General features: G+C 37.2%; 1 protein-coding gene across 1 annotated transcript in view; it reads right to left on the minus strand.

Moving 5' to 3' along the window:
• LOC128636223 (synaptotagmin-7-like) overlaps positions 1 to 18,767 on the minus strand; it is a 990,418-nt gene that overhangs the window by 607,336 nt on the left and 364,315 nt on the right. The window contains exon 2 of the mRNA XM_053689266.1: positions 9,948 to 10,051. Within this exon, the coding sequence (XP_053545241.1) occupies positions 9,948 to 10,051 (104 nt within the window). The remainder of the gene's footprint in view (positions 1 to 9,947; positions 10,052 to 18,767) is intronic.

Below are 18,767 nucleotides of genomic sequence, written 5' to 3' on the forward strand. Positions count from 1 at the left end.
TATCAAGGGCTTTTCTGAGATTGCTAGACCCTTGACTAAATTAACTCAGAAAAAACCTGGTTTCTCTTGGAATATCCATGCTGAGAACGCTATTTAATATATTAAAGGAGAGGTTTGTAACAGCACCGATACTCAAATTCCCAGACCCCAGTTTACAGTACACGCTTGAGGTTGATGCTTCTGAGTACGCTCTTGGAGCTGTACTTTCACAAAGAGTTTCACCCAAGGAAGCACTGCATCCAATATCATATTACTCTAGGGTAATGAGCTCAGCCGAGCTAAATTATGCTATTGGTGAAAAAGAGCTTCTCGCTATAAAATCAGCACTAGAGTTCTGGAGACACCTCCTTGAGGGTACTAAACATACTATTCTTATACTTACGGATCATAGAAACCTTGAATATTTAAAAACCAGCAAAACGTTAACATCTAGACAAGTTAGATGGAGCCTCTTCTTTTCAAGATTTGATTTTACCATCACTTACCGCCCGGGTTCCAAAAATACAAAAGCAGATGCGCTTTCAAGGAAGGATCCAAAACCTCAGCATTATATACCTCCAGATTCTATCATTCCACAAAATAAGTTCATTAGATTAACTTCAATCACTGAAACCTCTATAAAAGAGTATCAGAGAGCAGATCCAAAACTCCCATTAGCAGATCTACAAAAACACAGTAGTAATCTGTATTACCATGGAAACCAGATATACATACCAGAACCTCTACGTAATGAATTGATGCATTCTGCACATGATTCTCTTCTTTCAGGACATCCTGGACTTCATAAAACACTACGCATACTTCAAAGAGACTATTGGTGGCCCAATATGAAAAGTTCTGTCTCTTCTTACATTCGATCCTGTTCAGTCTGCGCTACTTGCAAACATACTAGAACTCGTCCTTATGGTCTTCTACTCTCATTACCAGTTCCTGAAAGACCCTGGAAGGACATAGCAATGGACTATATAGTGGAGCTACCCCCATCCTCTAACCATAACACAATTCTAGTCATTGTTGATCTGTTTTCTAAAAATGGCCACATTTTATTCCACATATGGGTTTACCAACCGCATCCGAAACAGCCATACTGTTCTTGAATCATGTTGTAAAGTTACATGGACTACCCGACTCCATCACATCTGATAGAGGATCTCAATTCACCTCTAAGTTCTGGACTCAGTTATGTTCTATTCTCAAGATTACTAGGAGATTAAGTACTGCTTATCATCCCCAGACTAATGGTCAGTGCGAAAGGACTAACCAGTCTCTTGAACAGTATCTGAGATGCTATTGTACCAACCAACAGGATAATTGGTTCGCTCTGCTGCCTACTGCAGAATTTGCACATAATAACATGACCAACGCATCCACAAAAACTTTGCCATTCTATATTAATTATGGTTTTCACCCTTCATATCATCTTTTCCACAGAACCGATTCCTTGCTACCTACGGTTGATCAGACTGTCAATACTATTGCTGAAGGCTTTTCTGTTCTCAAAACAACCTTACAAGAAGCTCAAGCTTCACAGAAACATCATTATGATTTAAGACGTTCAAAACCCCCTCTTTATAAACCTGGGGATAAAGTTTGGCTAAGTACCAAACACCTGAAACTCTGTATTCCAAGTAAAAAGCTTGGAAGTCTTTTCATAGGTCCCTATGACATAGTTAAGGTTGTTAATCCAAATGCTGTGACTCTTCAGCTGCCTCCTTCTCTCAGGATACATCCTACATTCCATGTGTCCCTCCTGAAACCTTTCTCTCCGATAAGGGATCCCCCTCATCCTTCGTTGACTAACCCTCCAGTTGTGGATGATGTTGAGTATGAGGTGGATTCTATCTTGGACTCTCGTTTATACCGCAATCAACTCCAGTACCTGGTACGATGGAAAGGTTTTGGGGCTGATGAGGACTCCTGGGAACCATACTCTAATTTTTCGGCACCCCGTCTTCTTTCAATTTTTCATCGGAGAAATCCCGACCGACCCAAGCCTTGATCCGCGGAGCGGCTCTTTTTAGGGGGGCGTCCTGTTATGTTCCTGTCCCTTTAAATCAGGATGTTCAGGTATTCACATCCCTATATAAGGCCCCTCCTCCAGTCTACCTATGCTTGGTAATTTGTATTCACTTAGCTATAAGCTGAGCAACAACGAAGACACCTTGCTGATATTCCTAACCAAGGAATTTACTCATAATAACTACAACTGCTGTGTGCTTTTCAACTTTGGATCGTCATATACCAGGTTTCCTTGTTTTGTCCGGAATCCTTAAAGTATCTCTTACTTGTTAATACTGTTTCTCCCGGCTTCTACATTGAAGCCGTGTATCGGCGTCTGACGTCACCGTAAGTCTCTGGAGCTCTCTCTCACTCTGGCTGCAAACAACCAACTCCTGTGCTTAATAGCAACTCACCTTGAAGCTGCGGTAACCGTTACTATTCCTTACTCTCTGAAGTTGGTAACGTATTACACCTTAATTCACTTACTACTTTGAAGGACTTTTCCTGCATGTTTTACAGTGTGACGCTTATGCAAATACAGCTACCGTTAACATTCTGATTGCCTGTAATATCATTTGATTCAGCTTGATGAACTGTGCTTAATTATTCTATGTGCTTTATCAAATAATCATACTATTGGTTGTGAAAGACTGCCTGCTGTTTATATGAATAGTAACAACATTATAGACTAACTAAGGACTGCCTGTTAACTAAAAACAACATAACCTGTTATAGAGCTCTCCTGCTTACTTTATATAGAAACACCTCCTGGTTGCAACCTGTGTTATTTGAGGCTGACATTCACCTACTAATACTTAACCTTACCTATATCTTTCATTTATCTACTATCTCTATAATTATCTGCATATTGCAACCTGGTTTTGCAATCGGGATAATATACCTTTAAATCTCATTTCTTTCTCTCTGCATAATTATCTGCATATTGCAAACTGCTATTGCAATCGGGATAATATACCTTTAAATCTCATTTCTTTCACTCTGCATCCATGCAGCAGTGACCCTCAGATCTATGAGCAAAAACTAGGTTCTTGATTACATCTAATGAACCTAAAGGTTTGGTGTGAGACTGAGTGGTCCTGCAGTTAAGGATATTAAATACTTGCACCTAACATAACATATATGCCACAGTTGTGACATTGTCTGTCTGAAAACAAATGAACGATTCTCTCTTTAGAAGAGGCCATGACTGAAGAGCCCTGAAAATTGCACGGAGTTCCAAAATATTGATTGGAAATCTCACCTCCTGAGATTTCCCAAACCCCTTGTGCTGTCAGAAACCCCCATACAGCTCCCCAACCTGTCAGACTTGCATCTGTTGAGATCACAGTCCAGATTGGAAGAAAAAAAGAAGCCCCCTGAACTAAACGATGGTGGTCTGTACCACGTCAGAGGGTGTCGAACAATCGGTTTTAAAGATATTAAATGAGATATCTTTGTATAATCCCGGCACCACCGGTTCAGCATACAGAGCTGAAGAGGTCGCATGTGAAAATGAGCAAAGGGGAACACGTCCAATGCAGCATTCATAAGAACCTAGAATTTCCATGCATAAGGCTACCGAAGGGAATGATTGAGACTGTAGGTTTCGATAAGCTGAAACCAATTTCAGACGTCTCTAATCCAACAGAAACAGAGACATGGACACTGAATCTATCCGGAAATCTAAAAAAGGTTACTCTTGTCTGAGGAATCAACAAACTTTTTGGTTAATTGATCCTCCAACCATGTTCTTGAAGAAACAACAATCATAAAAAGCTGGAAGGATCTTTCCATTGAAAATGAGCAAAGGGAATTGAATCCAATGCTGTTAAAACTTCTATGCATATATAGCAACTGAAGGAAATAATAGAGACTAAAGGTACCGACAGACCAAACCCAAATCAAATTGTCCCTTGTCTGATAGAGACAAAGATAGTGACATAAACCATCTGGAAACCTAAAAAAGGTGACCCTTGCGTGAGGAATCAAGAGCTTTTGAAAAAAAGATCCTCTAACTATGTCCTGAAGAGCAAGTGAAACATATGAGATTCCGCATCCACAGGAAATAATCAGAATGAAAACAGAAAAATGAAGAATATGCATTTATTGTATCTAATGAAAACAAATAATGCTATCAATGACCATAAAAAGGCAGAATAGTTTGAATAAAACTCCAAAACCCAGTTCCTAGAAAAAGAACTGGAAGAAATACCCCAGAAGATTCCAGGTCTGAGCAGCGCTTGAGCCCCATGGGTGCCTAGCCATGCTACAACAGTATCCAAAATATATAGGACAGAAACACACTGAAAGAAAGTGTTAGCCTTACTGGAATAAAATCAAAGATATTTGGACAGAATAAAACCAAATAAATTTCAAAGAAGTCTTAACCTGCCCCTTACCAGCCAAGCTGGAATACGGCACGTACATCGCAATATTAGGGAGCTGATTTCGAACCCCAATTATAAACATGTTACTTGGGAAAGAACTCAGGAATTTGTTCCTTAATAAGAACAACCAAACTAATATAAGCTTAAAGTTAGTCTTAGAACTCAATCTTGAAGCCCATAGTAACAGTTAAGAATTGAATCCAATTATAATTGATATGTTAGAACAAAAGAAATATGGATTTTCTTTTTGTTTGTTATTTTTTTTGTTTTTTTGTTTTTTAAAAAATCACAAAATTCTTCTAGCTAAAATAGCTAAAGACATAGATTAACCCTCATTTGCGAATATATTCAATAAAATGAAGACACAAATGAAATCATTAGCATGATAGTCCAGTTTAAAGGACCAGTCAAAAACAGAGGACTTGCAAAATGCAAAACAACAAGACAAATGCAACAGCACCTAGTCTAGTAAATGTTGTCCCTTTAACAATGCTAAAATAAATCATAATCTGATACTTGATCTTAAAGTAAACAGAAAAAATGAAGCAATTGCAATATCACAGGACCAAGAAAAGTACCTGAAACTAAATAATTTTCCATAAATAAGATATAACTATATAAAGGAAAATAAATACTATTTTGCTATAACAACAATAGCATAATTAGTAGGAGAAGAGATAGCTCCAATAAATTGGAGAACCCTCCAAATTGAATTTAACTGCTGACAAAGAATATAGTTTAAAAATAAAAGAAAATTCTCAGCCTATTCCATTCCCTAGTATGGGGAATTGGAAGGAAAACCTCTGAAATCACAGAAGAATAAAAAGGCAGAAATAGTGTCAGCTAGTTTTAAAGAACTAGTTACCTTAATATCCAAAATAATCAACACCTCTTCAACAAAGAACAAATGTACTTTAATAATAAAAAATGTATATAAAAAAGTAGATTTGTTAGTGTCAATATCTGATGAAGAGAATTTCTGAAAGAGAAAAAAACATCATCAGAGAAGGATAAATCAGTATGTTGTTGGTCATTTGAAACTTCAATAATTAAAAAAGAAGTGAAAAAGACCTAAAAATTGTATTAGAAGGCACAAAGTCAGACAAAGCCTTAATCAGAAAAAATATTTCTTATAAATCTTCTAAACATTTCTTGTACTTAAGAATGGAAATGTATAAAGCATAAATACTAATGGAATCTGCATGTAAAAGTATATCATAATAACTTAATACAAACCATAGCTAAAGATAAACATTTATAACATTTAAAATAAATGAACTTAGCTTTGGTAGAACTGAAACTCAGTTAAGCATTTTTCCAGAAGTGGCTTCTGACTCAGGGACAATCTGAGACATCTTGCAATATGTAATAGAAAAAACAACATATAAAGCAAAATTGATCAAATTCCTTAAATGACAGTTTCAGGAATGGGGAAAAAAATGCCAGTGAACAAGCTTCTAGCAACCAGAAGAAATAAATAATGAGACTTGAATAATGTGGAGACAAAAGTGACGCCCATATTTTTTAGCGCCAAAAAAAGACGCCCACATTATTTGGCGCCTAAATGCTTTTGGCGCCAAAAATTACGCCATATCCGGAACGCCGACACTTTTGGCGCAAAAAAACGTCAAAAAAATGACGCAACTTCCGGCGACACGTATGACGCCGGAAACAGAAAAAAAAAAATTTGCGCCAAAAAAGTCTGCGCCAAGAATGACGCGATAAAATGAAGCATTTTCAGCCCCCGCGAGCCTAATAGCCCACAGGGAAAAAGTCAAATTGATTAATTCATATGCATTATCCCAAATATGAAACTGACTGTCTGAAATAAGGAACGTTGAACATCCTGAGTCAAGGCAAATAAATGTTTGAACACATATATTTAGAACTTTATATAAAAGTGCCCAACCATAGCTTAGAGTGTCACAGAAAATAAGACTTACTTACCCCAGGACACTAATCTACAAGTAGTAGAAAGCCAAACCAGTACTGAAACGAGAATCAGTAGAGGTAATGGTATATATAAGAGTATATCGTCGATCTGAAAAGGGAGGTAAGAGATGAATCTCTACGACCGATAACAGAGAACCTATGAAATAGACCCCGTAGAAGGAGATCATTGAATTCAAATAGGCAATACTCTCCTCACATCCCTCTGACATTCACTGCACGCTGAGAGGAAAACCGGGCTCCAACTTGCTGCGGAGCGCATATCAACGTAGAATCTAGCACAAACTTACTTCACCATCTCCATAGGAGGCAAAGTTTGTAAAACTGATTTGTGGGTGTGGTGAGGGGTGTATTTATAGGCATTTTGAGGTTTGGGAAACTTTGCCCCTCCTGGTAGGATTGTATATCCCATACGTCACTAGCTCATGGACTCTTGCTAATTACATGAAAGAAAATGACTTTGGACCACTGAGCAACAGACCAGGTCTGTTTTCTTTAGCCCAGGTAAGACGCTTCTGACGTTGTTTGTTGTTCAGGAGTGGCTTGACAAGAGGAATATGACATTTGAAGCCCATGTCCAGGATCCATCTGTGTGTGGTGGCTCTTGTGAAAGTCCCCAACACTTTTGAATGGCCTTTTCCTGACCTTTTTCTTCCACACTTTTCCCTTCCACATAACTTTCTATTAATGTGCTTTGATACAGCACTTTGGGAACATCCAACTTCTTTTGCAATTACCTTTTGAGGCTTTCCTCCTTATGGAGGGTGTCAATGATGGTTTTCTGCACAACTGACCAGGTCAGCAGTCCTGATTGTGATTCCTACTGAACCAGACTGAGAGACCATTTAAAGGCTCAGGAACCCTTTGCAGGTGTTATGGCTTAATTAGCTGATTAGAGTGGGACACTTTAAGCCTAGAATATTGCACCTTTCACAATATTCTAATTTTCTGAGATTGTGGATTTGGGGTTTTCATGAGCTGTAAGCCATAATCATCACAATTATGACAAATCACGGCTTGAACTATCTTGCTTTGCATGTAATGAGTCTATCTCATATATTAGTTTCCCCTTTTAAGTTGCATTAGTGAAACAAATTAACTTTTGCACGATATTCTAATTTTTCGAGTTTCACCTGTAGGTCGAAAAAGTGCGTCACCAACATGAAAAGTTTGAAAAGCTCTGAATTACAGGATGCAGACCCTGAACCTGCAACATTGTATACAGTGGTTGCTTGATCAGTGCAAAACACATTTATATCTGTCCCAGTTAGCTACAGCTAAGGAGATAAGCCAAACATACTTTTCAATAGGTTGCTCCCTAGACTGTAAAACAATGCACGTTTTTTAAACAAAATAACAGAACTTACTGTAAAACAATATTTTTGTGAAGATCTGCAATGCTTCTATACTGTGCACAGATACAAATTCACTCTGATTTCCCTTTAACTGCAGGCATGCTTTATCCTTGCTACTAAGGAAGGTTTACTGATTTAATAATCAAGTAACATACAACAGTCTCTACAACAGTTAAACACCTAAAGGTAATTTAGCCTGATTTACTTGCAATGCTTTATGAAGATCCCTCACTGGTTTAGCAGGGAATGGGCCAAGTTACTGAAACAGAACTAATGTATCTCTCAGCAAAAATAAATCTTAGAAGTCGGAAGGTATTTAAAGGCTGTAACATTTATGATGGTTTCATTTCGATCTGGTATTTGATTTAACAATAGATTTGAACGGACATAAAATGTGTCACAGAAAAAATGTGTCTTTGTCCAATATTCATGGGGGGTGTCATTTAGAATGTGTTAGTTACTGAAATTCCATTTGTCTGCTCTATAGGAAGCAGAGGAACTTAAAGGGACTTTAAACTCTTTGAGATGCTAATATAAAATGATAAATCGTATATATATAAAGAAAACTCTGCAATATACTTTAATTATTTACTTGGTCCCTTTTCCTGAAATTCCATCTGAAAGTGTGAGCTTTTCAGTTCCTTTTAGAAAAAGAAGTGCAGATCACTGTTATTGCCATTGGCTGCACACTCTAGTGACCTATTTATAACTGTCTCTAATTGGCCACAGCAGAGAAGGTAACCTAAGTTACAACATGGCAGCTCCCATTGTTTTATAGACACAAAAATGTTACCCTTATATTGTCAATATTTAAACAGCTACTGAACTTTAAAAAATACATCTACATGTTATTCTCAGACTAATCTTTTTTTAATGCTTCATTTTATCTATATATATATATATCTCAAAATAACAAGAGTATTGCATTGAGCAAAGATACTTTTTTATTGGACTAACTATACATTTATAAGTTGACAAGCTTTCGGAAGATGGGATGAGAAGTGGCCAAGAAAATATATAAAGCTTACATACTTATTAGCCGACACCAAAATGAATAAAACTGACATGGATTTTTCCAATTTGTTACTTAAAGGGACAGTGAAGTCCAAAAAAATCTTTAATTTTTCAAATAGGGCATGTAATTTTAAACAACTTTCCAATTTACTTTTATCAACAATTTTGCTTTGTTCTCTTGGTATTCTAGTTGAAAGCAAACCTAGGAAGGTGCATATGATAATTTCTAAGCCCTTGAAGGCCGCCTCTATTTTATTTACTTTTCACAGCAGGGGAGAGCAAGCTCATGTAGGCCATATAGATAGCATTGTGATCATGCCCGTGGCTAGTGGCAGACACTGCACTAATTGGCTAAAATGCAAGTCAATAGATAATAACTAAAAGTCATGTGATTAGGGGCGGACAGAAGATGCTTAGACACAAGCTAGTCACAGAAATAAAAAGTGTATTAATATAACTGTGTTGGTTTTGCAGAACTGGGGAATGGGTAATAAAGGGATTATCTATCTTTTTAAACAACAACAATTCTGGTGTTGACTGTCCCGTTATTAGCGTTAAATTGAAATTGTAATGCATTTCCCACCTAATAGTATAAATTTGAACTTTTTGAAGCCTGCATAAAAAACAAAATCAACAAAATAATGGAAGGTCCATTAGTTTATTGCTTTCAGATGAATGCAACAAATATAGATTACTTTATATTTTTTACATTTGTCCAAAAACAAATGCACCTGTCAATTAATTTATCCTGGCCTCTATATAATAATGTTTTTTTTATACAGATCATTCAATAAATAGACTTATTTTTTTATCTGCATTTATAATTCTGTGGTGCTAGGGATGAAGGGCACTTACAGATGAATGCAACAAATATAGATTACTTTATAGTTTTTACATTTGTCCAAAAACAAAAACAAATGCACCTGTGAATTAATTTATCTTGGCCTCTATACAATAATGTTTTTTTTATACAGATCATTCAATAAATAGACTTATTTTTCTATCTGCATTTATAATTCTGTAGTGCTAGGGATGAAGGGCACTTACAGATGAATGCAACAAATATAGATTACTTTATAGTTTTTACATTTGTCCAAAAACAAAAACAAATGCACCTGTGAATTAATTTATCTTGGCCTCTATACAATAATGGTTTTTTTTATACAGATCATTCAATAAATAGACTTATTTTTCTATCTGCATTTATAATTCTGTAGTGCTAGGGGTGAAGAGCACTTACCAATTTGCGTTGGCACCACTGGCATATTCCACACATGATGATGGTGATGCTCAAACTGAGGGTGAGGATGGCAGAGACCAGGATTACATCTCTTGTGGGAGCTCCTGAGTTAGAGAGAGAGAGAGGAAGATACAGAGTGAGACCATGAAGAAAGGGGAGGAAGGAGTAAATAATGAGATATTTGGATTAAGAGAGGGCAGAACATAGAGAGAGAATTAGACCACACAAAAGGCAGTGAGATAGTATCTGACCATAAGAGATGAGCCTTATATCAGCACTTAATACACTATAAAAGCTGTGACCTTGAAATGCTCATCTAGCATAAGTGAAGGTTGTTGCAGCACAGCATTTGTAGAATGCTGAACAAGATCAGCTCACTACAGGATTACCAGGACGGCATGACTAAGGGGATGCATACAGCAGTATTATTCATTAAGGTGTATTAACCCTCTGTTAGAAAATAATAAAATAAAACTACAGTAACCCCTTTTTCTCCAAAAGAGAATACAAACCTATATTCATAGAGCTAAAAGAGCTATCAAGACTGCAGAGATCACTCTTTACAGTCCTTAAAGGGGCATTAAAATCATAAGTAAAGAGACACTAAAGTCAAAGCCCTCCGGTACAAACCTGTCCTATTTAGTCGGCTATGTATTTGGATCTTACCAAAAATCTTTTCCATTGCATACACTACTTATGTACCCAGTGCTACAGAGATTTGCAGTGCTACTCAAATAAATGATGATAATAATAACACAAATTAAACTTTCATGAATCAGACAGAGCAGCAGTTTTAAAGTTTATTCCATTATCCAATTGATTGTGCACAGTCTATTTATATAAACATTTACTGAGGTTCCTACTGAGCAAGAGTTCACAGTGTATGTGTATATGCCTTTTGTGATTGGCTGAATGCTGTCACATGATTCAGTGGCAGGAAAATGGAAGTAACTTTGAAATGTGAAAAAAATAATAATCTAGCTTTAGGGGCCGATTTATCATCAGCCTGTCCGACATGATCCGCTCAGCGGATCATGTCCGACAAACATCAATGAATGCCCCCAGCACATTCGCGGCAAATCAGCCGCTAGCAGGGGGTGTCAATCAACCTGATCATATAGGATCGGGCAGATTGATGTCCGCAGCCTCAGAGCAGGCATACCAGTTATGGAGCAGTGGTTTTAAGTCCGCTGCTTAATAACTGCTGTTTCCGGCGTGCGGAAACAGGGGCATCAGGGGCCATTCAGAGCTTTTTATTATGCATTTGCTGATTATGCATCTATATTTAATGGTCATTTAAAATGTTATGGTCCAGATTGAGCATAAAATTTTAAGAAACGTTTTCAATTTACTAACGTTATTAAATTTTCTTTGTTCTTTCATTGGAAAAGCATATCTAGGTAGGCTCAGGAGTAGAAATGCACAACTGGGAGCTAGTTGGCCTTTGGTGGTTACACATTGGCTCACCAGATGTGTTCAGCTAGTGCCTTGCTACTTTCAATTTGACTTTATCCGCGTTAAAACCCTGTGCATGAGTTAAACACATAGTTATATTCAAGCAACAGTGATAATAATAAAATGCTCTGAAAATGCTGAAGTAGTTTGTTTTGATAAAACTTCATGTTTGTTGTTCTCAGCTATAGAAAGTCACTGGTTGATAAACAACATACTCACAATACACAGAGACCTTTTCTCTCAGTGCTACAAAAACACAAACTGTAAAATATGTTCTAAATTAGATGCAGCGCAGTAAAAAAAATAACTAAGGACCAATATAATAAAAAAAAATACATGTTCTTATTCATTACAACACTTGCAAGCCTGTGGCAGTTACCTAGTTGGATCATGTGACTGGCACTGATGATTGGCTCACTGGGCATTTCAGCTGAGAACCAGTGGAGCTCAGCCACTCCCAAGCAGTACTTTAAGTATGTGTTTAACCCCTTTGTGGTGTCAAACACAGAGTTGCAGGATCGTTAGTGATAAAATGAACGAATTAGAGTGTGTAATGTTTGCCACTATAAGGGCCCTTTATTACCCTATATATCACAGATATTATTCAAATCTTTTACATTCTGGGCTCGATGTATCAAGCCCTTTTCTCCCCTTGTACTGCAGGTGCAGTCACGATTTATCAAGCAGCGTCATCAGACCGCTGCTTCCCAGCCCTGTTCTCCACCTCTCCAGTTCTTCCAACCAGGGAGATTGACAGCTCCTGCCCATGCGTGATTGGGTGTGCGTGGGTAGGGGGCGGGGTTACATACGAGCACACAAGAACACTAAATGCGGGCAGCAGATTGCCAGAGGAGGAATATGTCCGCCCGTGATGATAAATCGAGCTCTAAGTGTCGCCCTCCCTAACACAACTACCATTTCTATAAAGAAGCACTTTTAACAAGAACCCACCTACCCTGCCTGCCAGCTACAAAACATGACCTCTTGTTCTGGTACTCACTAAGAAAATGATTTTATCCTTTACTAAATCATTTCACATGTTTGAAAGTCTCTATTACATCAGCTCTTTATTTTACCCTGCAGGCTGCACATTACAAAGGAACAGTCTTCAACATTCTGACCCTGGCTACCTATCAGTTTGATATTACTCAACTTATTATATTGTTCAATCAAGCATATGAAACAGCAACAACACCTGTTACACATTTGTTCTGTAGATGATGAGAGTGAATTGTATTCTATGCAGGTGCAGGAATACCCTTTCAAATGGGCTGGGCTCTCTCTCCCAACCCCACTGGGAGGCTTAATTCTGATGCTGCCTCTTGTTTACATAGCTTTTCTATAGACCAATGATTCTCAATTCCAGTCCACAGGGTACAATAACAGACCAGATTTTCATAATTACCTTGGGCAAAATAAAGTTAATAACCAATTCTCATCAGCTGAGTATTTCACTTGTGATCTAGTTCAGTTATTCTAAAAATCTGGGCTTTTTGTTTGCCCTAATGACTGGAATTGAGAAACACTGCTATAAAAAATACTGCAGTATTCATATTCTCTGTATAGGTGACGGTATCATCAGGCAAAAGCATATATTTCAAATAAGAAAATAAAGGTAAATGAGCTATTTGTAAACAATTTAATACACTAACGGCTAGATTACGAGTTTTGCGTTATGAGCTGTGCGGTGCTAACGAGCAGTTTTTTCTCACCGCTCACTTACATGCAGCGCTGGTATTAAGAGTTTTTATAAACCCGGCATTAAAAGACAAGAAGTGAGCGTAGATCAAAATTTAGCTCCAAATCTCACTTCAATACCAGCGCTGCTTAAGTCAGCGGTGAGCTGGTATAATGTGCTTGTGCACGATTTCCCCATAACACCTGCAAAAAAGCAGAGTAAAGTTCTGTAACGCAACCCCATTGATTCCTATGGGGAAATAAAATATATGTTTACAAATAACACCCTAACATGAACCCCGAGTCTAAACACCACTAATCTTACACTTATTAACCCCTAATCTGCCGCCCCCTACATCGCCAACACCTGCATTATATTTATTAATCCCTAATCTGCCGCTCTGGACACCGCCGCCACCTACATTATACTTATGAACCCCTAATCTGCCGTCCCCAACATCGCCGACACCTACATTATATTTATTAACCCCTAATCAGCCGCCCCCAATGTCGCCACCACCTACCTACACTTATTAACCCCTAATTTGTCGCCCCCAACGTCGCCGCCACTATAATAAACATATTAACCCCTAAACCGCCGCACTCTTGCCTTGCAAACATTAGTTAAATATTATTAACCCCTAATCTGCCGTCCCTAACATCGCCGCCACCTACCTACATTTATTAACCCCTTATCTGCCATCCCCAACGTCCCGCCACTATATTAAAGTTATTAACCCCTAAATCTAAGTCTAACCCTAACATCCCCTAACTTAAATATAATTTAAATAAATCTAAATAAAATTCCTATTGTTAACTAAATACTTACCCATAAAATAAACCCTAAGCTAGCTACAATATAACTAATAGTTACATTGTAGCTAGCTTAGGGATTATTTTTATTTTACAGGCAAGTTTGTATTTATTTTAACTAGGTAGAATAGTTACTAAATAGTTATTAACTATTTAATAACTACCTAGCTAAAATAAATACAAAAGTACCTGTAAAATAAAACCAAACCTAAGTTACAATAACACCTAACACTACACTATAATTAAATAAAATAACTAAATTAAATACAATTACCTAAATTAAATTAGCTAAAGTACAACCCCCCCACTAAATTACAGAAATTAATAAACAAATTACAGATATTTAAACTAATTACACCTAATAGCCCTATCAAAATAAAAAAATGCCCCCCCCAATAAAAATGAAGGTTCCTTTAAGTGACGTCATCCAAGATGGCGTCCGTTAGATTTAAGGTAGAAAAAATCCTATTGGCTGATCCAATCAGCCAATAGGATTGAGCTTGCATTCTATTGGCTGTTCCAATCAGCCAATAGAATGCAAGCTCAATACTATTGGCTGATTGAATCAGCCAATAGGATTGAACTTCAATCGTATTGGCTGATCCAATCAGCCAATAGGATTTTTCTTCCTTAATTCCGACTGGCTGATAGAATTCTATCAGCCAATAGGAATCTAAGGGACGCCATCTTGGATGATGTAACTTAAAGGAACCTTCATTTGTCTTTAGTTTTCGGATGAAGAGGATGCTCCGTGACGGATGTCTTGAAGATGGACCCGCTCCGCGTCGGATGGATCAAGATAGAAGATGCCGTCTGGATGAAGACTTCTGCCCGTCTGGAGGACCATTTCGCCCGGCTTGGATGAAGACTTCTCTCGGCTTCGTTGAGGACTTCGGCCCAGTTGGATGAAGACTTTTGCCGCTTCCTTGAGGATGGATGTCGGGTCTTCAGAACTGTAAGTCGATCTTCAGAGGGTTAGTGTTAGGTTTTTTTAAGGGTTTATTGGGTAGGTTTTATTTTAGGTTAGGGTTTGGGCCGCAAAAGAGCTAACTGCCCTTTTAAGGGCAATGCCCATCCAAATACCCTTTTCAGGGCAATGGGGAATTTAGGGTTTTTTTTAGCTAGTATTTTATTTGGGGGGTTGGTTGTGTGGGTGGAGGTTGTTTGTATTTCTTTTTACAGGTAAAAGAGCTGATTACTTTGGGGCAATGCCCCGCAAAAGGCCCTTTTAAGGGCTATTGATAGTTTAGTTTAGGCTAGGGTTTTTTTTTATTTTGGGGGGCATTTTTTTATTTTGATAGGGCTATTAGATTAGGTGTAATTAGTTTAAATATCTGTAATTTGTTTTTTATTTTCTGTAATTTAGTGGGTTTTTTTTTACTTTAGCCAATTTAATTTAGGTAATTGTATTTAATTTACTTAATTATAGTGTAGTGTTAGGTGTTATTGTAACTTAGGTTAGGTTTATTTTTACAGGTACTTTTGTATTTATTTTAGCTAGGTAGTAAAATTCATAACTACTGACTTTAAAATGTGTTTGGACTCTTGACGGGGTAGGGTGTACCGCTCACTTTTGGGCCTCAGTTTAGGGGTTAATAGGTAGTTTTTGGGTGTTAGTGTACTTTTTAGCACTTTAGTTATGAGTTTTATGCTACAGCTTTGTAGTGTAAAACTCATAACTACTGACTTTAAAATGCGTTTGGACTCTTGATGGGGTAGGGTGTACCGCTCACTTTTTGGCCTCCCAGGACAGATTCTTAATACCGGCGCTATGGAAGTCCCATAGAAAAAAGACTTTACAAAGTTTACGTAAGTCGTTTTGCGGTAAGGCCAAAAAAGTGTGCGGTACACCTATACCTGCAAGACTCGTATTACCAGTGGGCTCAAAAAAGCAGCGTTAGGACCTGTTAACACTGCTTTTTTAGCTTACTGCAAAACTCGTAATCTAGCCGTAAAGTAGGTAAAATGGATCACTAGGAAGTGGGAACAAATTACAGTGTAGAAACATTTACAGTTGTGCTTTAAACAAGCTGGAAGGAATAGCGAAATACTGTATCAGATTAAAGTATCCTATCTGAAAGATATTAGTAACAAGCGAGTGTATTGCTTGAACTAAAGATTGAACCCTTTCGAGTCAGGGCTAAAGTGCCTACATTGGAACAACTGTTACGATGTAGACAAATTGAAACCACACGATCGCGAGATTTCAATTATTGGATCGCGTCTGGGGGACGTCCCTACAACCCTAGGAACGCCACCGAGACCGCGATAAAGTCCTGACAGCACAGAAGGCTTCAGGACAGCCGTTAGCTATGACGTTCTATTCCATCATAGCGGCTTTAAAGCCCAGTCTAATTATGACGGAATAGAACGGCATAACGGCTTTAAAAGGTTAATATATGTACAGTATTCATAAAAAACATTCACAATTCTTTCAACCTTAAAAAACGTTCTGGACACAACTAAGTATATAAATATATATTAAAAAAAAACAAAGCGGTATATTAAAAATCTAGTAATACATAAAAATTCCTACGTGCAAAATAGCCAATAATACTCTCAGGTAAATGTATTTGGAGCGCTACGTGCAAAGTAGCCGATAGTAATCCTAGGTCAATATTTGTACTGGGAACGCTGAGTTAATGTTATAAAACAAGTATCTCCCAAAAACAAGGCAGTGGGTTAGTTTATCCAAGATATGGTAATCTCTGCGACTGTAGAAGGTAGTTGTAATTCACAGTGTGTCCTAATATACACATTAGGGCATATTTATCAAGCTCCGAATGGAGCTTGATGCCCCGTGTTTCTGGCGAGCTTGCAGGCTCGCCAGAAACAGCAGTTATGAAGCAGCGGTCACAAAGACAGGCGGACATCGCCGGAAATCAACCCGATCGAGTACGATCGGGTTGATTGACACCCCCCTGCTGGTGGCCTATTGGCGTATGGCTCACCGTATTCAGCGAGGTCTGTCGGACCTGATCCGCAGGTCCGACAGACCTTGATAAATAGAGGCCAGTGTGTCCTAATATACACAGTCTATCGGCCTTTTAGACCGGCCCAGATTGTTTGTGATAGTCTATAGTAAAAGAGCCTTAACGAACTTCTGAATAGGTGTTGTAGGCGATTTTGATCGCTTTCGGTGCTCTCACCTAAAATCTCCATGTCCCCACTATTGGCGTTTGAGCATCCTGCAGAGTATACACTTGCAGTTGCTAACAGGTATTCACATGACCTGTATCATTTAACAATCAGGTAACCGGTATCCCTTTGGCTCCAAATTCAAAATAGAAAGTGGAAAATAGGTGCGATATAACACCTTTCGCTTTAAATGGTTTCCAAAACTCAATTCTTGAGTGTTATTACTTAGCCAACGTATTCCTTGCTGTTCAAACAAGTCAATCTTCTACGCGTTTCGGTACAGAATGCCTTTATCAAGATGACTTCACTCTGCTACACTAGTGTTTTATCTTGTTTTTTAACCGTGTGAGAGAGAATCACAGTCTATTTCTTGAGTGAGCATAGAAGGAACAGATAAGTGTCAAGGATATACTTTTTTTCTTTTCTTATATAGAAACATTTATAGTGTACTGTTAATTTAAGTCTCTCAGTGAGCCAATCAGGAGCTGCAGTTACATGTAGCCACCAATCAAAGGCCCAGTTCTACTCAGGAGATGCATGTCAGTCCTGGTTTTTCCATTGGACTGTGTCTTTAAAAACACAAAAAGAATCTGCTGTTATGTGTTTTGTGCATTATTACTGCACCGCTGCTGACATATAACTATGTATAACCCCTGCAAAGGGTTAAACACACAGTTAAAAGGACACTAATGTCAAAATTACATTTTATGATTCAGATTAAGCACAATTTAAAAAAACAATTCACTTCAATTATCAAACTTACTATACATGCCTTATATGCACACTTACTATATATATATATATATATATATATATATATATATATATATATATATATATATATATATATATATATATATGTCTTATATGCACACTTACTATATATCTCTTATATGCACACTTACTATATATATCTTATATGCACTCTTGCTATACATGTCTTATATGCACACTTACTATACATGTCTTATTATGCACACTAACTATATATGTCTTATATGCACACTAACTATATATGTCTTATATGCACACTTACTATACATGTCTTATATGCACACTTACTATATATGTAATATACACACTTACTATATATGTCTTATATGTACACTTACCATATATGTCTTATATGCACACTTACTATACATGTCTTATATGCACACTTACTATATATGTAATATACACACTTACTATATATGTCTTATATGTACACTTACCATATATGTCTTATATGCACACTTACTATACATGTCTTATATGCACACTTACTATATATGTCTTATATGCACACTTACCATATATGTCTTATATGCACACTTACTATATATCTCTTATATGCACACTTACTATATATATCTTATATGCACACTTGCTATACATGTCTTATATGCACACTAACTATATATGTCTTATATGCACACTTACTATACATGTCTTATATGCACACTTACTATACATGTCTTATATGCACACTAACTATGTATGTCTTATATGCGCACTTAATATACATGTCTTATATGCACACTTACTATACATGTCTTATATGCACACTTACTATATATGTAATATACACACTTACTATATATGTCTTATATGTACACTTACCATATATGTCTTATATGCACACTTACTATACATGTCTTATATGCACACTTACTATATATGTAATATACACACTTACTATATATGTCTTATATGTACACTTACCATATATGTCTTATATGCACACTTACTATACAT

The sequence above is a fragment of the Bombina bombina genome, chromosome 7 (genome assembly GCF_027579735.1).
Source record: "Bombina bombina isolate aBomBom1 chromosome 7, aBomBom1.pri, whole genome shotgun sequence".
Classification (NCBI taxonomy): domain Eukaryota; kingdom Metazoa; phylum Chordata; class Amphibia; order Anura; family Bombinatoridae; genus Bombina; species Bombina bombina.